This window comes from Lissotriton vulgaris, chromosome 10 (genome assembly GCF_964263255.1).
Source record: "Lissotriton vulgaris chromosome 10, aLisVul1.2, whole genome shotgun sequence".
In the NCBI taxonomy this organism is placed as follows: domain Eukaryota; kingdom Metazoa; phylum Chordata; class Amphibia; order Caudata; family Salamandridae; genus Lissotriton; species Lissotriton vulgaris.
The window spans coordinates 888,703,794-888,727,360 of record NC_141698.1 but is presented as its reverse complement, the minus strand read 5'-3'; the positions used below and the strand labels follow the sequence as shown (position 1 = coordinate 888,727,360).

General features: G+C 49.6%; 1 protein-coding gene across 3 annotated transcripts in view; it reads right to left on the bottom strand.

Annotated features, from left to right (window-relative positions):
- The window catches only part of AKAP9 (A-kinase anchoring protein 9), a 1,796,561-nt gene that overhangs the window by 237,946 nt on the left and 1,535,048 nt on the right, over positions 1–23,567 (bottom strand). For all 3 annotated transcript variants that reach the window (XM_086941844.1, XM_086941845.1, XM_086941846.1), the window contains 2 exons: positions 7,435–7,498; positions 7,264–7,334 (listed from right to left, as the gene is read on the bottom strand). In XM_086941844.1, coding sequence (XP_086797970.1) covers positions 7,264–7,334; positions 7,435–7,498 — 135 coding nt within the window. The remainder of the gene's footprint in view (positions 1–7,263; positions 7,335–7,434; positions 7,499–23,567) is intronic.

Here is a 23,567-nt window from a genome sequence, read left to right as displayed (position 1 = left end):
CTGCGTTATATAGCCCGAGAAGCCAAGGCGCCAGAATCTCTCTGTTGGCCTTATAGTATTCAGCTGGCAGGCCGTCCGGCCCCGGGGATTTCCCTGATGCAGGGCCTGATTGCTTCCCTGACCTCCTCTAAGGTGAGCGGGGCGCAGAGTGTCCCGTTCTGGGCGTCGGTTGCGCTAGGCAGCCCCACCAGGCCCAAGAACTCCTCCAGCGCGCGCCTGGAGCCAATCCCGCGGGCTGCGTACAGGTGCTTATAATATACAACCAGCACCTGATGGATTTCACTATACGTGTAGACCATTTCCCCTCCCCGTGCGCGAATGGCCCCCACCAACGCTCCCCGGTCTGACCGCTGCACCAGCCAGGCCAGCAGCTTCCCAGCTCTGTCCGCCTTGGCATGCGTCCTGGCCGTGTGCGCTGCATTATTATGGCACTTCAGCCGTTCCAATAAGACTGCATGCTCCTCTCTCAGCTCCTCCAGCCGAATCGAATGTCTTCCGGCTCCCTCGCCCTCCTTCTTGTACTGCAGGAGCTGTGACTCCAGTTTGGCCAGGGAATCGGACACCGACTTGCGAATATTCCAGGTGGCGCCGATACAGTGCCCCCGAATGGTCGCCTTGTGCGCGTCCCACTCCAGTAGCGGGTCGGCCGTTGACTCCGCATTACCCTCAAAGTAGGACAGAATGGCTGTGCCCAACGAGGAGCGGAACTCGGCGTCCTCCAGGGCTGCCAGTTGCAACCTCCACACAGGTACCGGCAGTCGACCTGCATCCCAGCAAACCCGAAATAACAGGGGGTTGTGATCGGAGTGCGTCCTGCCTAAGTATAACGTCTCGGTCAGGAGTGGAAGAAGTGACTGAGAGCCCACTATGCGGTCCAGGCGGACATGCAGGCCGTGCACCGCTGAATAATAGGAGCATTTTTTATCGGTGGGGTGTTGCACCAGCCAGAGTTCATAGATCTCCCAGTGGGCAAGCCAGTCCTGCAGCGCCTGCGCATTGGACGCCACCGGCGCGGAGCGCAGCGGGGGGAAGGACCGGTCTAGATGCGTGTCCAATACCATGTTAAAATCTCCACCTAACAGCCATGGGAATCCCGCGTAGGGGTGGAGGACCCAATTCAAGGCTCCCAGAAAGGACTGTTTGCCAGTGTTGGGGACGTATAAGGATCCCAGCAGTATCATCTGCCTGTTGAGCTTCCCCTTAACCAGGGAGTACCTGCTCTCCTGATCCACCTGCGCCTCCTCACACACAAACGGGACCCCAGCCCTCACCCAGACTAGTGTGTCGCGTGCATGCGCTGAATACTCCGTGCCGTATATCTGGCCTCTCCATCTCCTGCGGAGCTTCCCAAGTTCTGCACGGGACATATGCGTCTCTTGCAGTAGCGCTACAGGAAAGAGATAACGGCGCGCTGGGGTGTGCATTCCGCGGATGTTCCATGTTATGATATTAGTGCCTGCCATTGATAGTGTTGCGCTGCCTTTTCTTGTGAGCCAGAGGGCAGTGAGGGCACCAAGCTCGGCCAGCGGCCGGTGCACGGGGGGGTTTTGCCTGCATGTGGCATCTGCGCCGTATAGCTAACTTTAAACAACAAAACCTGTGGGGCGAACACCCAACGGGGCATTCGTCCAAACAAACAGTGTGCCTGTCCCTCAATGGGTCGTAGTCTCAGCGCTGTGGTCGTGCAGTGGGCTTTGTAGCCAGCAATATGTCGGTGTTACTCCCATGTGCAGGGCCTATGTGTATCTGGGAGGTGCTCCAGGATGGCCAGTGCACTGCACAAACAGTACGCAGGATACCCTCCTCACACACTCGAACCCGGGACTCGGCCCGCCGCCCGCCCTGTAAGTCCAGCTCGCCTACCCGCCTGCTGAAGCGCTCCCCCACAACCCCCAGACACCGCCCCCCCCACCCAGCACCCATGTCTCCGTGCCAGCGCCCCACTTCAGCAGTTCTCTGCATAGTAGACAGTCAAAGGATATGTTATCCCCCCATGTTCAATGACTGTCAGGCGATGGCCTCCAGTGCTGCCGCCAGGGTTTCTCTCATAGTCACATCAGGAAGTCTGCTGCGTCACCCCTGGCAAGTTGGCATCCTCTGACAGCACCATGGACGGGGAGGAGGCGCCGCTTACATCCAGATCACTCGGCTGCTGAGCTTCCATGTGGTCGGGGGACCTGGCCACTCCCAGTGTTGCAACCGCCGCCAGCGCTTTCTGCCTCTCTCGTCTCATCCGCTCCGGGCTTGAGGCAGCCGGGCCCGGGTACCCGCTCAGTCTGGCCCCTTTCCTCCGTCTCCTGGACCGTTGCTCCTGCCAGCCTCCGACCTCTGGGCCAGTGGGTCTCGTCCTTGACCACCGCCCGGTCTCCTCCAGCCAGTCCCAAACATCAGATGGGGCCTCGAAGAATCGCGTGCCCTCCTTGGTGACCACCCGGAGGCGCGAGGGGAACAGCAAGGAGTAAGGCAGTTCCAGTTCCCGTAGCTGTCGCTTCACGGCCATGTATGTGCTCCTCCGCTTCTGCACCGTCGCCGTGAAATCAGGCTGTTGCCTACCTTGAGTTCGGTCAGTTTCCGGGTTTCGCGGAGCACCGTGTCACGGTCCAGGTAGTTAAGGAGCTTAAAGAGAAATAGGCGAGGCCGTGTCCCCGGGCGCTGTGCCTGCACCGGCACTTTATGCGCTCTCTCAACCACAAAGTGTGTGGACAGCGTTCCAGGTGGCAAGAGCTCCTGCAGCCACCCTTCCGTGTACCTCTCAGGATTCTTCCCTTCCTCTCCCTCCGGCAGTCCAACCACCCGGACGTTGTTTCGCCGAGAGCGCCCCTCCGCATCCTCTGCCCGATCTTCTAGCGCCTGGACCCTCTCCACCAGATCTTGGAGCGCCGCGGCATGACTGCGCACCATAGGCTGCATTGCTTGGACCAACTGGCGCTGGGTAACCACCTCCTCCGAGAGCTTGCGATGGTCGGCGTGCAGAAGCGTGAAGTCGGATGTGACTTTGTCCATCCGCGCTTCAAGGGACGTCTGGTTTGTGCCAGAGTTGTTCCGATGCGTTCCACCGCCGCGAGCACCGAGTCCATCTTGGCAGCCAGCGTCATCGTGAGCTCCGAGTCCCCTCTGTTCCTTTCCTGAGTCGGACCTGTGTCCCCTGCTGCCTGTTGTTGCTGCTTCATCTTGTCCCTTCACTTCCCCATCACCAGTTGCTGTGCCGAGGTCATGGAAGTGCCCACGCGGTGCGGCAGCCTGCGAAGAAGGGGGGGGGCCTCGACCTGTCCTGGCACCTCCGTCACAGCCACCTGAAGGGATCCACCCAGGGCCAGTCACCGCAGTAATTCGGTCAGCTCCAGTGACCTGCTCCGGACACCTCCGTTCTCACCTGTGCAGACTTTAATGCCCTGCGCTCCCCCCCGGTGTTCTGGGTCGCGTGCAGGTAGTCTTACATGTGGGCCCACACCCTCCGACGGGCCTGTAGAGGACTTTTCTGCAAGAGCCCCACTTCTGAATGTCAGCCCGGCCCCGGGGATGGTGTAGGCGCGCCACGCACTCGCGGCTCAGAGACCTTGCAGGGCTCAGGGCGGTGCTAGCCAAGTTCGCCCACGTTTCGCCCTGTGGGATGCACCCAGTGTAGGTGGGCCACCGCCGCTTCCTGTGGGCCTTATTCCATGGGCTCCTCCGTCACTCAGTTGACCCCAAGGGGGCACGGGAACGCGTGCCCGCTGCTCCCCCCGGCCTCACGTGCGTGCACACCTCAGGATCCTCGGTGGCACCCCAGCCAGTCACTCCACTTTCACCAACGTCTGCGCTCCCTCGGCCTCACCTGCTTCCCAGGTTCCCCGCAGGCGTCACAGCGAACAGTAGCTGCCAAGTCGCTGAGTGCAGGCCCCAGCCGATCTGCAGCGGGACGCCTGCACCAGCGTCTACTCGCACTCAGCGTCAGTGCGCCCCGGGTGCAGGGGGCCTCCTCACCTCAGCATCAGCTCCTTCAGTGGGTGAGCGCCGGGATCACCAAGGGGGAGCCGTACCCGGGGGTCCTCCACCTGCCACCGGTGTCCCGAGCAGAGGACGCGCTATCTGCCGCCAAATTCAAACGGGAGCGGGCTGCGCACGTCTGCATGTCCCGGCGGCCGCCATCTTAGAGTCAGGCAGGAGTGTAAATGCCGGGCGCCGCAGCGCTATCCTGAAGGGTAGCCCACTCTCCGCGCACCATCCAGGGCCCCTACCGATGCTCCGCCGAATGTCCAGTGCGGCTCCCTGCGGCCCAGACTCCCGCCGCTCCAGCCTCCGGTAAGTCCGAGGCGCTGCGCCGTGTTTGCGAAGCCCGCCTCACTCAAGGCGTCCCACTGTGTGTATTCGCGGGCAGTGGGCGCCTGTCCGGAGCCCCGGAGACTCGGAAAAGAGGGGCGGGGCACCTCCTATGCCCTCGTAAGCCATTGACGCCCGGCTGTCCCCTGCAGTCCACCCCGCGCCGTCCAGTCCCTCCGGACGTCCGCAGTCCACCTCTGGGCGTTCTTCCGGCTTCGCCTGCGGACCCGCAAGGCCGGTCCCTCTGTCCCCGTATCCGCTGTGCTGCTCCCTGGCCGGCTCCGGCCCTCCTGTCGCAGCGCCAGCCTCGCCGCCGGGACCTCCATGGCGCAAGGCCTCGACAAGGCCGCAGTCAGTTTCGCGCCTCCGGGAGCTCCACCGCCAGGTCACTCCTCAGTACCAGCCCCCGTTGTCTCTGCTCTTGGGCGCAGCAGCCTCCCGAGGTATCAGCGCTTCGACCCTGCACTGTCTCCACTGCACAGGAGCACCTCCACCGCTTTGGTCAGGATAAATAGGCCCCGTGCGATCGCAGCCTCACCAAGACACGTCCGCCATTCTAGGCTGCTGGCCACGCCCCCCTTCTTTAACTCACTCTTGAGCGCTTTTTCATTCCTGCTTTTTTGTTTGTCTCTTCCTCTTTATTTTCCGTTTGTGTGTTTTAATCTCTCTTGCGTTGGGTGAAAGTCTGATGGAGGAAAATAAGTGCTGGTGGGCCCCACCAGCAACAACTTGCTCAAATGAAGCACTGCTTCATATGTACCCCATAAAGACAGCAAACGGAACCTCTGCATCACAAGACCACATTGTACGCGTAAGGAGCTGCTTCAGCATGAAATACTAGAACGCAATGACCTGTCTGCCACCCTTGATAGGTTGCTTCCTAAAAAGCTTGCTGATGTGCAATGGCAGATTTAAGAATATGCTGTATGTTTCATCTTAGGATTGCAATTTCTTTCCTTTCTCCAGATGCTTCTTCTCTTTGTATGTCAGCATTCTCTTCTTTTTCTTCTGGGCTGTTTCTTGCACCTCATTTATAGTCTATCTGAGGTTTATAAGGTAAAGTAAAGATCTTACTTTCAGCTGGAGATCAAGATAGACAAGTTCAATTAACTAGATCCTAATGTTTACACCACTGCTGTGTTAACTGTGGAGATGAAGGCTAATAACAACTAGAGACAGACAGAGCACATGCTATAGAACAAGCCAAAGCTTTACAAATACTACATCGGGAGCAGGGAATCCCTAGAGATAAAATTGGATATGTTGACATGCATAAGCCATACCATAACATGTATACTAAAAGAAAAGTTGGAGACTTCAGAACACGGCTATTATGCAATTACAAAAAAACTAAACTGCTGCAAGAACCAGACAAGTTGTAATATGTAGATCAAATACAGAAAGGGTGTTCTTTAGGTCCTGCAGTGTTTTAAAATATTAGACCTGGAAACTGAAATATGTGCCCAAAAAAACAATACGCAATGAGAATGTTACATGTTCACACTCTGACAATGCTCAAGAGCAAAGAAGGGAAAACAAGGGAGTTTCGGATATTGAGAAGAGCATAATTTCTGGTGAAATCCTACCAACATAAGTCCTACAGTATTTTTTTGCATTCCAAAAAAGTCAACAGCTGTACATCATGCAAATAATTTCAATCAATACTTTAGAGAACAAAGGATGTATTGCCACTAATTTCTAAAAGCAGTTTCCAGTAGACTCATCTATCATTAGCAAATATGTCGAATGCTATGTTATTTGCATGCTGGAATGCCTCCACGTGAACGACGTCAATTAGCTTTTGTCTAATGGACCTAGCAGTTTTACTATACAGATTCAACAAAGGGACTGTTCAATTGGATTTGCTAGGCTGATAGATCGAAAACACTCAAAAGACTGTTTCAGTGCTTATGCTCACAGAATGCCTTAATCCAGGGGTCTCCAAACCGGTCCTGGAGGGCCGGATCCATGCCAGATTTTTTGGATATCCCTATTGAGATACATGTAGTAATTTTAAAAATCTGGAATGGATCCGGCCCTCCAGGACTAGTTTGGAGACCCCTGCCTTAATCAATAGGGTTGAAGATGAGAAATGACAAGTAGATTGCTGGCTGTTGGCCGCTTCGCAACACCTTGCACATGAGCAAAGTCAACCAGATCCAGCTGAATACAGTACGTGATGCACGGAGAGCTAACCCCTGCAGTAGCTCTCACGGGCACCACACATTAAGGAAAGGCCACAAACAGCCATGGCAACTCTTTCTAACCCCATCAGCCCAGCAGACACCTAAGGTCGGTGGCACACAAGCTACTGGCTGTATGTGCAGCTCAGTAAAAGACAAGCTGGCAGGATAACTCTGCCCGTTCAATGTTCACTTCTCAGCAACTCCCTCCCACTACAACATGGACTTGTAGCAGAGTTTGAGGCTTCGGGAGTGGATAAAGGTACACGCCTGCAACACTTATACAGCCTTGAACCAACCTGGAGAAATCTACGAAAAATCAGCATTTAGAAAGTTTTGGTGTCTTTCGCCTCAATCTCCATGCATAACCCTCCCCTGGCATGTCATCCTCACAGACGAGACAGAGAAACGGTATTACTGCTGTAAAACAGTGAATAATAAAATACATAATTCTAGACACCCAATCTGTCAAGATCTGATTTGAGAAAAAACTGAATAGCGAAAATACCAGGGTAAAAGCAATAGCCTAGATTCATGGGCCTGGGCCTGTAGAACTGTCCAGAATGACTTGGTGTTAAACAAACTGGTGGTAAATAGCTGCATGTGTGCATAAACAGATCTCTGCCCAAGGTCAATCCCTGTAACGTGAAAGCATGGAAGGTGCTAATTTCAGAGTAAATCTGAAACTAGAAAAAGCACCTAGTTCAGATAAAAATATGTAAAGGAGATGCCAAGGTTTTGTAAAGCGTTCTAAAGTGCAAGAATAGTCTTCAAGGTTTACCTTTATCTTATCTGGAAGCAATTCGGAAGTAGCTTCAGTTTCTCCTTTTAAACTCCAGTCAGACCCAGCATCTAACAGGGAAGGAAAAGCGTTCAAATAATCAGAAATCATTTTATTTAAACATATAAATCGCAAAGAAATAAAAATGTTAGGGAAAAAACGGTATCTCACCACTCGAAGAGCTTTCTGTGTTGTGATAGGATGCAGAATGTGTTACTCCAGAAGTCGGTATTCCCTGAGTAAATAAAAATAAAGTAACTAAGCCATTACCATTAAAAAAACGTTTTCTATGCATAGATGCCAATTAGTTGGATACATTCAGAACGTCCATTACACTAGCATTTGCTCAGCTTTGCAAACACATTAACGTGCTCTTTTCTTTTTTCCTACTTTACCTTATCCACAACAGCCTCGCCCATGTTAAGTCCCTCGCCCATGTGAAGTGCCTTCAAGTTTGATCTAACCCTCAAGTCTCTCGGTGTTAAAAACAGTTATGGGAATTTTTCAATGGGCTAAATCTGCAACAGTGCCTTTTTAACAACCTTGACAGGCCCTGCAGCCTTGACTATTCAGCATCTAGAGCACTGGAAACCATTTATCACTGAAACCAGGATGAAGGCATAAATTCTGATGGAGCAAGGTGGAAAACAAAATTTTTGTATACCCCTTGTAAAGTTAACTCTCCATAACAGTGACAAGTACTAAACGTGTGGTTTTTAAAATTGCATACACAAATACACGTGGGATACTAATTTGCAGAAGCAATAATTTACTAATTTGTCGAATTTTGTGCCATAAAATGTACGTATATATTATAATCTAAAAAGAAAATGCATGAATGTGCTACTGTCTGTTTATTTGTGGCATAAATCATGAAGACTGGTAAGTCAAATTACGCATAAATATCACTTAAAGCTAGGTAAATACTAACTGGGTTTTCATTAGAAGGGGGGAGGTAAACAGAAAGGGCTTAATTTCATAAACTTACATCTATTTGTGTTTGTTTCCGTGATAGTTTTTAAATTAAGGCCTAAGCGAGCACATGAGAAAAAAAAAATGGAGGCTGATTGAAATTCCGAGATGGCGACAGAAGTGTGCAGGCGCCAGAATCGGAGACGCAAGCTGCCTGTGACTGAACAGTGTGGGCCAAGGACAGCGTGGCCATTTTATGAGGCCTAAGCCAAGATGACAGCGAAGCAAATATTCTACCCATGGAAATTAAGAGACTAATATCAATTTAAAGGACACTTCGATGGAAGTCAAAATTTTAGACAATGACACCCCAGTTGCAGCAACGTGATGATGACTGTGCAGAAATTTAAATAAAGAAAGTTGAGATGATGCTCATCCGACTCCAATTTGACCAATCACAGACATTTCAGAACTTAAGAGTTACGAATTTAGACAGATAAGTTAGTGAAAAAGGGTATAAAAAAAGGACGTTTGGGACATTGAAAAAAGCTCGCTTTTAGATTTGATCTTTGCACCCCGAGATGCTGCTGGTCTGCGCAATTTTTCCTTGAGGCGCAGGGACTTCGACATTTTCTCGACTTTAACTTTTGAATGGGTGCGAAGTCCAGAGAGAGAGAGAGAGAGACAGAGAGGTTTCCGTTTGGGATTATTGCATTCTGTATTGATGTCTTTGTTTCTTCATTTGGATAATATTTCACAGTCTTATTTCCTTTTGCTGTCATTGCTAATAAATTAATGTTATTGAAAATGTAACCTTTTCTTTCAGGATTTTATTGCAAAAATAAATTCTTTTTCTAGTCTTTAAACGTAAAGATCATGCTAGGTGAATTGAAATTTCGAGAATAAAAATTAAATAAATGAAGAATTAAGCTGGACTTGATACTTCCTTCAGTCAACTTTTACTAGCAGATCCAAATTAATTATGAATAGTGGGGTGATTTATTTCCCTTACTTTAGTGAAAACCATGGTATTTTGAAATAAAAACTGCAGTTGTAAATAATGTATAAAGTTTAGTTCAGGCATTCCACTATAGCACCGCGACTCCCTTTTGAAGCAATACTGAATCCTGGGAAAAGAATAAATGTGTGAATGAATGTTAGGTTGAAAGGACGTGCCCAGTTGAAAGAACTTGTAAGCAGTTCCGTGGGTATACAGGTGTTGGTTTATGAAGAATTTTTGGAGCCATGCTGCGCCAGTTCTCAACTTTTGGAAAACATCTAAAAACCTGCTTTTTCAGTGAAGCCTTAAGATGATAACTGTTAGTAAGTAAAAAAAATGCTTTATTAGATTTGGTTTAAATCATACAAAGAGCGGGTTAACCGCTAAAAACACATGAGCACTTGTGACTTAAAATTCATATATAAATACTGGTTAATTAGTAAACTTTTAATTTTAAACATTTTGGTCAATAAAACAAAGGAAGCGAAGGTGCGATTAGTGCCTTTTAGTCGTATGGAGTTGTTCTAGCTTAAGAAGTCGGATTCTTGTACTTGTATTTTCTTTGAAATAAAAGTCTATACATTTTCTGAGTGCAGTTCCGTGTCTTTCTTTTCTAGCGTTTTTGCAGCTAGTCTCAAAAGCTTTAATGATTTACATGCCAATTGCACTGTTGACCCTCCTAAACATTTTATTACTGCTAATCTGCATGTCCTTATCTGTTCTTTTATCAATAACGGCCGCAGCAGTCTTTTCCGTTCATATAACAATGCTGGACAAATACAGAGTAAGTGGAGCACTGATTCGTCTGATTGGTATTACTGTTAGTTATAAGGGTACCTAGAGGAGCTGCACTATAGCTCTTGCAAAATGTCAGCACTCTTCCGCATTTTATTGGTATTTAGCATGAGTAATTTTAGGACCAGTTAATTTATGCAAGAATATTGGAAGAGAATGGGACCAGAGACGACAAGCTTCAGGGGTCGTCAGGATGCACCAAAGGCCCAGAAGTATGGAATTAGAAGTATTATGATAGGACAATGTAATCATCAACCAATCACAAAGTATGTTTTGCTTCCAGGAAACAACTACCAAAGAACTCCTTGAATGTTGTACCTGCATGTCGCTAATACACAATAATTCTGAGGAATAAAGTAAAATGCAGGTTGAACAGAGTTAGAATATTTTAATACATTTTATCGCCAACACCTGTCAAGGGATATATCCAGGTACAAGTTAAAATTAATACCTTTAAAATGTTTAGAAAAAAAAGGAATATTAACAAACACTGTTCTCAAAAGACATCTACACAGGAAAAAATATCCTGGATGTACTGCGTTTTGACCATTCCATTATGATGTCTAAGAAGAATGGTGGAGTTAGATATGCAGATCTATACAGGTTACAAAAATTTAGGTAGCTATGTGAAACGTGACGATAACCAGGATTGAAGACAGTCTTACAATGCATGATTTGAGTATTAAATATAGATAAGCCCCTTTTTACACATAAAGACCTCACTCGCTAGAGCCCATTTTTCACAATCACCTTTATAACTATGTATAAACATACACACTTTCTGTACTTCATAACAAAAACAGCTATTTTGTTTAAACATTTTCGCAGCAATGCAATGCTGGAAATTTTTATGTAAAATCAATGACATGGCATAATATCATGTTCTCTCCTTTCTACTTCACATGATTTCTCCCTATCCATTTTCCCCCTTTTCCTTACTTCTGTTTCCCTACCAATCTCTCCTTCACTCTCTCTTATGTAATCATACAGCACTTTCATGAAATCCCATGTTATCTGCAATATTCTGGGTAGCTGTTGTGTGGCCTGTGGGCCTGGAATATAGAATGGAGAGATGTAATGAGAATATGACTGTGGTGTGTGAGATGAAAGTTGAGGGAGTTCTTAGAGCAGGTGGTTACTTGGTCTGGTAGATGAGGGGTTCATAAGGAATACATCCATCTTTCTCCGTGCTGCTCCTGTGCCTTGTATCAGAATCTGCATGGTACAAGCGTCTACAGGGTAAAGTGCTGTACTTAAAAAAGCTCAGAAAGACCATCACATAGCCCCCACAAGAACCACTTATTTGCTAGATCTCATGTAGTCTTCATGAGATGCGAGTCCATCTACATATACCCACCATCATCTTACAGACCCACACACTGCCGCTCACAAGCAACATCCCATTCTACGTAACCGCATATCACTTCTACACCCCAGATGGGAAAATAAAAGATTACCCTTGAATATCTCATGACAAGATCTTAGAGGATGGACAGTAAGCTTTTCCAAGTTACATCTGCAATGAACCTACTGCTGCTAGTAATGTTCATACAAACGTTCTTCATCAAATGAGTCACCTTTTGCTGGGCACAGTAAAGTCAAGACAGATTCTAGCCACTTTGAACATAGCCTACCTGGTAACAACTCCTGGCCCCAAGATCTTTACTGCCAAGGCCCACAGCCATCAATAATGTCAGGCATCTTGCAAGGATGTGCCCAGCTGTACACAAGAAATCTTCATGACGTAACATGGTCCCTACCCACTCCCCATGACACTTTCCTATTTTCCTTCTCATTTTGCTCCATTCCTGCCCCTTACTCTGGTCTCTTAGAAAGCTCTGGTTTTGCCACTACATGGCATAGGGCGCTGTACATGAGTTTCTGTGCCGAAACGTAGAACCATGCAAGATACTGACCATTGGTGCATGTAACTAGGGCCCTAAAAGGGGATGACCTAAATCCTAGTAATCAGTTCGCAGAAAGGGGAGGATGGGTGGGGTGGTAAGGAATCTATCACTAACTAATATCTCTTACAGATATATTGTTACACAAGAATTAACTTGTGCATCTGAAAGAGACACGTTAGTAATAGATTCTTTACCTTAGAATAGATACCCCAGCAATACCAACCATGGTGGTGGGTCTGTGAACAAGATTACACCAGAAAGTCACGGAGCACAGTACGGCCAAAAAAGCGGTCTCTCCGGACCTGACTGTTAAGGCAGTAGTGCTTGGTAAACGTGTGCAGCGAGGCCCATGTAGCTGCCTGACAAATGTCCTACAAGGCAACTCCTCGTCCCAAGGCAGTAGTGGCTGCAGTTGCCCTGGTCGAATGGGCACGTAGCCCCACAGGAGGCTCCTTCTTGGCTTTGATGCACAGAACGACCCACCGGGAGATAGTCCGTTTGTGCACAGCCCGACCTTTTTTGACGCTCACGTAGCCAACAAAAAGCTGATCATCCACCCGGAACTGCTGTGTACGCTCCAGATAGAATGCAAGCACATGTTTTCGGTCCAGACAGTTGAGCCTCTCATCTTCCCTTGAAGGAATCGGAGGCGGAAAGTAGTTGGGCAAAGTGATGGTCTGCCTGATGTGGAAGGGCATGACAACCTTAGGCAGAAAAGAAGGACAGGTCCTTAAAACCACCTTGTCCGGATGAACAGAAAGGAAAGGCGGTTTGGAAAAAAGGGCCTGGAGCTCACTCACTCTTCTGGCAGAGAGGATAGGAACCAGGAACACCGTCTTCAAAGTGAGAAGACGTAAGGGGCAGTTATGAAGGGGCTCAAAGGGAGCGCACATCAGAAAAGTCAAGACAAGATTTAAGTCCCACTGAGGCATTATGAAGGACACAGGTGGAAACGTGTGCGTAATGCCCTTAAGGAAACGGTTAACAACCGGGGACTTAAAAAGAGAAGGCTGATCTGGAAGCCGCAGAAAGGCGGAGATGGCCGAAAGATAACCTGTGATAGTGAACAGAACAGAGCCCTGCTGGGCCAAAGAGAGAAGGAACAGAAGAACCTCAGAAAGAGGGGCAGAAAGGGGATCCACAGCCTTCACTGTGCACCATGCCACAAACCGGTTACACCTGCAGGCGTATACCGTTTTGGTGGAGGGACGCCTGACTGCCAGAATGACATCACAGACTTCGGAAGGAAGATCAAAGGGTGTCAACTGTAGCCGCTCAATCTCCACACATGGAGGTGGAGGCTGGACAGGTTTGGGTGGTGGACCATACCCTGCTGTTGCAACAGAAGATCCTCCCGAAAAGGCAGACGGATCGGGGAATCTATGCTCATACTGAGTAGCTCGGGATACCATACTCTACGAGCCCAGTCCGGAGCCACAAGAATTACTTGGGCCCGGTCGCGCCTGATCTTCTTCAGCACCCTGGGCAGAAGTGGTATAGGGGGAAAGGCATACAACAGACCGCAGCTCCACTCGCGACAAAAAGCGTCTCCAAGCAAGCGCGGCCTTGGAATTTCCAACGAGCAGAACTGATGACATTGTGCGTTCTCTTCTGAAGCGAATAGACCTAACCAAGGCTCTCCCCACTGCTGAAAGGGACCTTGCGCCACGTCTGAGAGCAGAGGCCATTCGTGATCCATCATGCACCGGAGGCTGAGTTCGTCCCCCCTGGTGTTCAGAGAACCTGCCAGGTGTTGAACCACCAAGGTAATGCCACGATGTTGCAGCCATGTCCAGAGGCGCAGTGCCATCTGACATAGGGTCTAGTACCCCACTCCGCCCTGTTTATTGCAATACCACATGACGGTGGTGTTATCCGCGAACACCTACACTACACTTCCCCGGACAGAGGGAAGGAATGCCTTCAGTGCAAGCCGGATGTCCCTCAGCTCCAGAATGTTGATATGGAGCAAATGCAGGAGGTCGGCCGTAGTCTGGAGGTGGGCGACAACTGCCTGGGGCGAGCCCGCCTTCAACAGCCGGTCGTCGAGGTAGGGGAAGACTGACAACCCTACCCTGTGCAGATGAGCTGCAACCACTGCCAACACCTTTGTGAACACCCGAGGGGCACTGGTAAGGCCGAAGGGGAGCACAGGAAACTGAAAATACTCATGGCCTACCATGAACCGCAGGTAACTCCGGTGGGCCGGCAGGACGGGGATATGAAAATATGCGTTCTGCAAGTCCAACGCTCCATCCAGTCTCCAGGGTCCAAGGCAGCCAGGACCTGAGCCACAGTTAGCATCTTGAACTTCCTCTTCTGAAGGAAGCGATTGACGTCCGGAGGTCCAAGATGGGGCGCAAGCCCCCCTTGTCCTTCTTGGGGACCAGAAAGTAGTGGGAATAACAACCACTCCCTACCTCCTGATCGGAACGCACTCGATGGCCCCCTTGGCCAGGAGGGCCATGACTTCCTGACGGAGAGAAACCAAATGATCCCCCGACATGTGGTGGCACCGAGGTGGCATGGCTGGAGGGGAGGACAGAAAGGGGAGCAAGTATCCTTGGCAGATTATCTGCAGCACCCACTTGTCCAATGTGATGTCGCACCAGTGGTGGAGGTGGTGACGGACCCTGCCTCCTACCAGCGTGGGGTGCTCCCTGTACATTGGATTAGGAAGGCTTAGAGGTGGAAGCAGCAGGGGTGGAGGTGGACTGACCCGATCGTTGGTTACCAGACCCGCCCCTGAGGAAGCCACGTCCGCGGCCACGCTGAGGCTGCTTCTGCACAGGCTTCGTGGAGGAGCGTGCTTGGGTGCTTTTACCCTGGCCACGAAAGGAACGAAATCCAGGCGTGGCAGGGGTCTTCGTGGAAAGACCCAAACACTTGGCCGTGGCCCCTGAGTCTTTAAAGCGCTCCAGGGCACTGTCAGTCTTGTCGCCAAAGAGGCGGGAGCCATCAAAGGGCATGTCCATGAGCGAGCCCGTGGACATCGGGCGAGAACTCAGTAGACCGCAACCAGGCATGGCGCAGCAACGCTACAGTTGAGGAAATCGCCTTGCCCAAGGAATCAGCCATGTCCAAACCACACCTGATGGCAAACTTCGCTGCATCCTTGCCTTCCGGAATCGTTTGGGAAAGGACAGCCTGGACCTCCTCAGAGCACTGAGGAAGGACCTCTGCTACCGAATCCCACACTGTGTGGGAGTAACGGCCCAATAAGCAAGCGGTATTAACCGACCGCAACCCCAAGCTGGCCGAGGAGAACAACCTCTTGCCATATTGGTCCAGCTTCTTAGAGTCCTTATCCGTCGGAGCCATTGGAAAGGTACTCTGCGACGTCGAGGCCCGAATGACCAGGCTCTCAGGTGTGGGGTGAGTGGTCAAGAAGGCAACACTGCCGGGCGATGACGGCTTATCGACGTTCTTATCCACCGTTGCCCCAGAGGTTGGCCGCAACCAAGTGCCCAAGAGGACTTCGGTAAGGGCCGCATTGAAAGGAAGCAGCGGCTCCGACGACATAGACGCCGTCTGCATCGCTGGATCCAGTGGCTCCGGAGCCGCGAGCCCGAGGCCTAAAAAGGCAGTCCATGGCAGCAAGAAACTCTTGCATCTGTTCGGGAGTTGCCGACGGACGCGAGTATGGCGGATAGGCCGCGGGACTCCCAGGCTCCGGCGGAGCCCCTGTCCTCCTCGTCCGCCTCAGAGGAGCGACGGGAGGACGTCGGAGAGCAAACACGCTTCCTCAACTTCTTTTTATGGCGTCACTTACTGGAATATGAAGGTGAAGACACATAGAGCCTGAGGAGCGACGTCTCCGGTCCAGCCAACGGTCCCGGGAACGGTCCCTATACCCGGAGCGGCGGTGAGATGAGTGCCGGACCTCAAGCAACTTCCGGCGCCGCTCCTGCAAGGCCTTCGGGACCATGGCTCGACAGTCCCGGGAGTCATGGCCGGTCTCCAGGCAGTAAAAGCAGACATTGTGGGGCTCCGCCACCGACATGTTACGGCGGCACGGCCCACAAGTCTTAAAGCCGGGTATCTCTACGTGCACCAGGAGACAAGAGAAGGAGACAAAAAAGTCTAAAAAAGTAGTCAAAAAATGACTGAGGTAAGAGCTCAATCCGGATCAGCGCTTTCGGCGCGGGAAAAGAAAGAACTGACGTCAGCGCTCATGGGTGGTGCCTAAGTAGTCTCCGCGACATCATCCCGGCGCTTTCAACGCCAGTGACGGGCGCGGAGCCGCACAACACCACCTACCGAAGCGCAGGGGTACTTCTAAGCAAAAACTTTCCGGATCCTGTCTGACGCCTGGGGATATTTTAAGGTAAGGAATCTATCACTAACGTGTCTCTTTCAGATTGGTTTATGTAGCAATGTAACAATACAGCATCGGAACACAACACATTAAGGAGGGTCAGTTTAAAGACCTGCAAGGTGTGACTCCCCTAGTTAACAACCACCTCATCGGTCGAGGAGAGAACTTTCACTGCGAAAACCCATCAATCACAGATTGTGAGTTATCATCATTTGGGTCTGGCCTCCTCTCATTCGGGTACTCAGTCTAGAGAATTAACTCAGATACACTCAGCTGTTTCAAAAACAGAGGATGGTGGAGTATACCAAGAAACCCATGGGCATAGATTCTTGCAACGTGAAGAGGGTTTCTAAACAAGAAAGTGCAGCGCTAAATGATACGAGAAAGTGTGTTAAAAATGGCTAAGGGGGAGGAGGAGCTTAGCGCGCATCCAAGATGGTCGCGTGAGCTGAGAGCTCCCGAGACCCTCGCCGCCAATCACATTTATCCTGTCATGGATCCTGATATGAACGACGGGTCATTGTGGACATAATCCTGCTGAACTAATTGCTTCTTTCAAAAATTGATTTGGACGCCGGGAACCAGACATACTCCGTTCTGACACCTGAAGGCCTACATCGAGAGACAGCCCGGGACTCGAGCATCCGGAATACCCGGTGGGCAGTTGAATAACAACGGCTGTTGGAGGAAGACTGGTGCCCCAGGTGTACTTTCGGTTTCGTTTTTCATGCTCTCGCTCACTGCAAGACGGCTGCCCATTGTTCCTGCCGGCCCATGGTCCAACTGGATCGATTGCTCCTACAGGGCGCCCCGTCTTCTGACTTTTCACAGTTTAGTCCGTGAGGAGCCATTCGCACCAGGTCCCAAAAGCCCCTTCGGGGCGCACAGCTCAACATGGCGAGCAAGCCTGAAAGCGAGAAACGGACGGTCAAGATCACGTCCCAGGGTGGTGCTACTCAATCCAACAATATGGATCGATATACGCGCCCTAAGGGTTCCCCCAGTGGTACTGGTAAAACTCCGGAGGACCTTGGAGGTGGCTCACCAGAAACGGAAGAGTTGACTCTGCGAGACATAATGGGCGCCATTGCGAGTGTGAAATCATCCATGGGCCAGCAGTATGAAACATTGGCCTTCAAGATCGACACAGTGGCTGTGGATGTCAGTTTGATTAGGGCGGACTTGGCCAAAACTAATGAGCGGGTCAAGTCATTGGACATCAAAACTGCCAGTCTTACGACCGGCGTGTCCGATCTCCAGACTGAAGTTCGGAACTTAAGAACCTCGAATGACCAGTTCACCCGCCGGCTTGATGATTTCGAAAGTCGGGCGAGGCGCAACAATGTGCGAATTATCGGAGTTCCGGAGGCGTCTGCTGAACAATCGACTGATCTCCTGGTGGAAGATTTAATATTAAATCATCTCGCTCCCAAGGGCCTCAGCAATTTCTTCGCGGTGGAGCGTGCCCACAGAGTTCCGGGCGGAAGACCCAAACCAGTCGCCCCACCACGGCCCATAATTGCCAGAATCTTTCATTTCAGAGACAGGGATGCTATCTTGCAGGCATCGAGGACCAACGGCCCCACGAAATTTGAGAATGCATCTATCAGTTTCTACCCAGACTTTACCCAAATGGTACAGAAACAGAGAATGGGATTTACCGGGGTGAAACGTAGACTGAGAGACTTGGGCTTGAAGTACGCCATGCTCTTCCCTGCCTGGTTACGGATTGAACATAACGAACGCGTACTCTTTTTTGATCGGCCTGAGGTGGCCAGTGACTGGCTAGACACTTTGTCGACACATTGAGACCGGACGGAGCAACCAGGGGGTGCGGAAGGCGGCCAGACGGAACAGGAGGAGTAGGGGGAACGGCGTGTGCAGTTCATGTACTTTGCAGCAGTGGTTTGTTTTCATTTTGGGTCAATGTGACTATAATGACTATATACCCAGTGGCGGCGGGGGGATTGGGACTCTTCCTCCTCTTGGGGTGTTCCTCTTTCTTTTCGTAGATTAGTTTTTGGGGTAGGGCGACAGGCACACTGCAAGTTGGGGTGGTTTATCGATTTATCGCAGGGGTGCAGGGAGGGGGGATGTGTGTTTGGGATTCTCTGGGGGTGGAGGGGGGTTCCTTTTTTCTTTTTATGTTGTTACGGAGGCTACGTATTATTGTGCAGTTTGACTTTTGTGTCCTTCTTAGTTTTCGGGGGATTCCGCCAGCCTTCATGGGATGGGGGGTAGGGGGTTGAGAGTATTAAGTTGGAATATCAATGGCTTGGGAGACAGGATAAAGCGGGGGATAGTATTGCAGTACTTGAAACGCCATTCCCCTGATGTGGTACTAGTACAGGAAACGCACTTGGTGGGGAACACATGTCACGCTATGAACCGGCGGGGTTATCGGCTGATTGCACACTCGGGGTTTACTTCCGGATCGAGAGGGACTGGTATTCTTGTTAGAAATTCCCTCCCCTTGGAAGTTAATGATACTGTCCTAGATGACAGGGGACGATATGCCGCCATTACTGGTAGGTGGGAGGGGAAAACGATCTCTATACTCTCAGTGTACGTTCCTCCGGGTTTACAAACCACGACGTTCGCTGACTTGGGGAAACTGGTGTTGGTTTTGGTGGTGGGAGGAGACTTCAACTCTGTTGTCTATGGTAGGGAAGATCGTAACCCTCCCAGGGATCTTACGAGATCGCAATCCTGGCTTGGCAGCTTTTTGGATACATTGGGTCTTGTTGACTGTCGGAGAATGCTACACCCCGGACAGGCCCAATACACCTTCCACTCTGGTGCACACGGAAGCCTCGCGAGGCTTGACTAGGTCCTCATGCCAGCGGCACAGGCCGTGTCGGTGAGAGAGGTCTGATCCACTCCAAGGCTGACCTGGTCTGTATGTTTCGCGTGAAATCTGATGCCATTTGTTGTCTGGAGGTGCATGTTGCAGCATCTCTATGTGATTGCCACCATATTTGTGCCTGTGATGCCCAGTGGCATTTCGGACGACTCCCCACTGTGGCTTCTTATTGATATCCAGCCGGGGGTCGGGTTGCCCCGATCAATCCTTGGCATCTCCGGAATCCTGAGAACCGGGCGGGTGTGGTCAAGACTATCGATAACTACTTTGCCGAAAATGTGGGGTCTGTGTCCTTGTCTATTTCGCTGTGGGAGGCTTTTAAAACTGTTGTTCGAGGCCAGACACTGTCGCTGATCGCCTGTTCTAAGAGACGTAATAATGAGGAGGTTGTGAGACTGGAGTCGGAAATCACTGCCCTGGAGGCAGACCTAGAGTACGGGGTCACACAGGACAAGGTGCATATCTTGAATCTTAAATAGTCCGACTATAGAGCCTTGGTGTCAGACGCTGCTAAGGCCATGAGTCGCGAGCAACAGGGACGCCTATATGATGTGGGTGATAAAGCCGGGAAATTGATTGCATGGGTGGATAAGAAGGAAAGATTGAGTCGAGTGGTGCCAGTTGTTGAAAGAGCGGATGGTGTGCGTGTGGTGGATCCGCTAGAGATAGTAGAGGGATTTGCATGTCACTTCCAAACGGTGTATGCCCCAGTCTCTGACAGGCCTGAGGAGGACTCGCATCTTTTGCTCAGAGATATCGCAATGCCTAGCTTGTCACATTCTGATAGAGAGCTTATGGAGGCGGAATTTTCCACCGATGAAATAGCGCTCGCTATTCGCTCCATTCGCTCTGGTAAAGCTACAGGCCCAAATGGTATCCCCATCGAGTTGTACAAGCTGTGTCCAGACAAAATGGCGCCGCATCTTTGCGCGATATTTAAGGAGTCGCGTGAGAATGGATCGCTTCCCCGAGATCAGAGACTGGCTTCCATTGTCGTGATCCATAAAGAAGGGAAACCCCGAGACTTGTGTGCCTCTTATAGACCTATATCACTTTTGAATGCCGAACCTAAGATCCTGGCGAAATTATTGGCAAATCGATTAATTAAAGTGATTGGGGACCTGATACACCCGGATCAGTCCGGATTCATTCCAACTCGCAACACCGCGCTGAATTTACGTCTCCTTCATGGCGTCCTTGCGAGGGCGGAGACGTTGCGAGAGCCGGCCATTTTGGTCTCTTTAGATGCCACTATGGCCTTCGACACCGTGGAGTGGCCATATTTGTGGGCGGCCCTTGCGAAGTTCGGTTTTGGCCCTGTGTTTATCAGTTGGGTCAAACTCCTCTATGAGAGGCCGCTGGCTCAGGTGGTTGGTAATGGTAGGGTCTCTGAGTCTTTCACTGTCAGGAGAGGCACGTGGCAAGGATGCCCCCTATCTCCGTTACTGTTCGCGCTCGCGTTGGAACCCCTGGCTGCATGGCTGCGCTGGGAACCATCGCTCAAGGGCATTAAATGGACCCCAGACTTTGAAGACCGCATATCTTTATATGCAGACGATATTCTCCTGTACCTTACTTCCCCTCGGAAATCGTTGGGGGTACTGTTTGATGTCCTTAGCTCCTTTGGTAAGAATTCTGGTCTCGTGATCAATTGGACTAAGTCTTGTGTCTATTCACTTACTGGCGAGGTACCCCTCGTGCCGCGTAACTGCCCGATACAGATTTCGCTTACCGGCTTCAAGTACTTGGGGATATACGTTTCGCTTGACCCTGCGATTCGTTATCAGCGTAATTTGCTCCCTCCGCTCCTCCGGTTGAAATCCGACGTGACAGCTTGGTGTAGATTGCCATTGTCTCTGGTCGGAAGGGCGGCCCTATTCAAAATGATGTCCCTGCCCAGATTCTTATACGCCCTTCAAAATACACTCTACCTTGTGCACACCAGCTATTTCCGCGAGATTGAATGCCTACAGAGGAAGCTGCTATGGGGCGGACACCCCTGCATTGCCTTAGCAAAGTTAACTCTGCCTTGGTATGACGGGGGCATTGCGTTGCCTGACATTAAACGCTATTATTGGGCCTCCCAACTGAGTGCAATTAAACACGCTATGTACGGCCCTGTTTCCAACCCAGCATTCGCAATGGATAAATGGCAGCTCCCAGGAGGGGACTACAACAGGGCGCTATATTCCAAAAAGGCTGGCAGGACATTAACAGGACCCACCGGAGTTGCGGTGCGGATTTGGAATAGTGCGAATGTAGCTATGGGCTGGTCGGACGTATTGACCAGAGCGACTCCGCTCTATGTCACTGAGAAACTAGGCAATTTGTGGACTACCAAGGGTTTCGAGAAGTGGGACCTCATCGGCATCAGTAAGGTTGGGGATCTTTGGGTCAAGGACAGGATAAAGACCTTTGATGAATTAAAATCCTTTAGTCGATTGATTACAGGGATCAGGCGGTTTTAATATGAACAGAAGAGTATGCCATGAGCAAATGGATCATGGACATTTTTCATTTTCTGTTACAGAGCGGGCCCCCTTCCCTGAGTAGTTACCAGGTAGAGGTGAGGGTTACACCCAACATTAGTGGGTAAGTGTACACACTGTATGCACTATATAGATGGTTTTGAAATCATTTAGAATTTCACTAAAGCTATGCCTCTTCAGAGAGGCTCATGTGGGTGTGGTGCATTTTGAGTGTTACGTCCAGCTTTGTTTTAATATATGCATATTGTTTTACAGGTAACCGATAAATTGTTCCACTGCTGGCCAGCTGGTTACTATCGGTGGAGTATATGAACTGTTTATTTTGAAATTCATCACCTGTTTGGTTTTTTCACTCTTAGAGCAGCAGCTACATATATTTCTAGCTTAATTGGTCCTGAGGAATGCCCCGATACTGTTAGATCCATGTGAGGGCAGAAACATGTCGACCTATCCCATCACCTAACTTTTGACCTTCAATTGTTAGCATTCTGCTTTTTTAATCATGACAGGGTTACTCCGAGAATATAAGTTGGTATGGAGTCCCCTTAGCCATTTTTAACACACTTTCTCGTATTATTTAGCGCTGCACTTTCTTGTTTAGAAACCCTCTTCACGTTGCAAGAATCTATGCCCATGGGTTTCTTGGTATACTCGACCATCCTCTGTTTTTGAAACCGCTGCGGGTATCTGAGTCAATTCTCTAGACTGAGTACCCGAATGAGAGGAAGCCAGACCCAAATGATGATAACTTACAATCTGTGATTGATGGGTTTTGGCAGTGAAAGTTCTCTCCTCGACCGATGAGGTGGTTGTTATCTGAACCTGTCGACATATATTCTACTTAGCTGGTCCTCTTTCGCTTATTGTGCACCGGAGTTCTCAGACCCAAGGTGGTATGTGGTATACAATACAGCATCAACACACTAGATTTGAGAACGAAACAATGATTAGACTAAACTGTAATCCAAAGCGCAGTTGCTTAGAATCTTTGGAGAATATGTTATTTCATATATGTTTTTTAAATATACAGTCTCTTTTCTGCAGCTGCTCAACTGCTTTGCTGCAAATGATGATGGTCAGTTTCCTCGAAAGTGCTTCTCCTAATCTTGAAAACACCTAAAGTAGTCGTATGGGCTTAATAATGTGGCAACATAATCAAGTGCACTACTTACTTAACTACCTTAACCAAATCAAGGCTACAATAATGTCAAGAAAGACACAGATAAGACCACTATCACATACAACATGCTGTGCTGTTGAAACATTGAGTTTTTACCCTTAGCAGTCATCATGTTTTAATAGGAACTGCAGATGTCAGTGAGAGGTGCAGAAACCGTCTGAATTGTGAGACCCTATGCTTCATCAAAATGGGGAAAGAAATTCCAAGATTACATAAAAGGACTAAGCAAGGAAATGCAACGAATAAATTGCACGGCTCGATTAACATAGTGCGAGCATGGGAGAATCTAGTGACTGTCTGAAGGACCCAGATCTGGACACGCCAGAGGGCCCCCACAAGCTGGGGACAGGTTAGAGGGGAGAGATGGTTAGATCCACACTTGACATGTAGGGGTTGGAAAGATGAGCGCCTAAAGCTGTACAGAACAGATATTTGTGGATAGAAAGTGTGAATGCTTTGGACAGCACAGCATTGGTCACAGGGGAGGGTAGAGGGACGAGGGTTGTTCTATATGAGCGGGAAAGGCCTGATATGTGCAATAATATATAAGGTGCTCTGTTAATACAACATCTTGTTATAACTGTTTGTTAATTTTACAATGCTTGAAACAGGATGTATTGTATTGGGCCCACAGGATATTAGTGGTTAATAATAAAGATTTTGTAGTAAAAAAAAAAAAAAAAGAAATGAAATGCTATGAGCCACCTTTTTTAAACCCGTCATCAAAGATAATATATGCATAGGCAGGAGCTTGTAATGTTTTAGCTTAAATCAATACAATCATTACTTTAGTTTGCAGAACCGTTGTTTTTTTGTCACTCTTCTAGTATTAAGGGTATT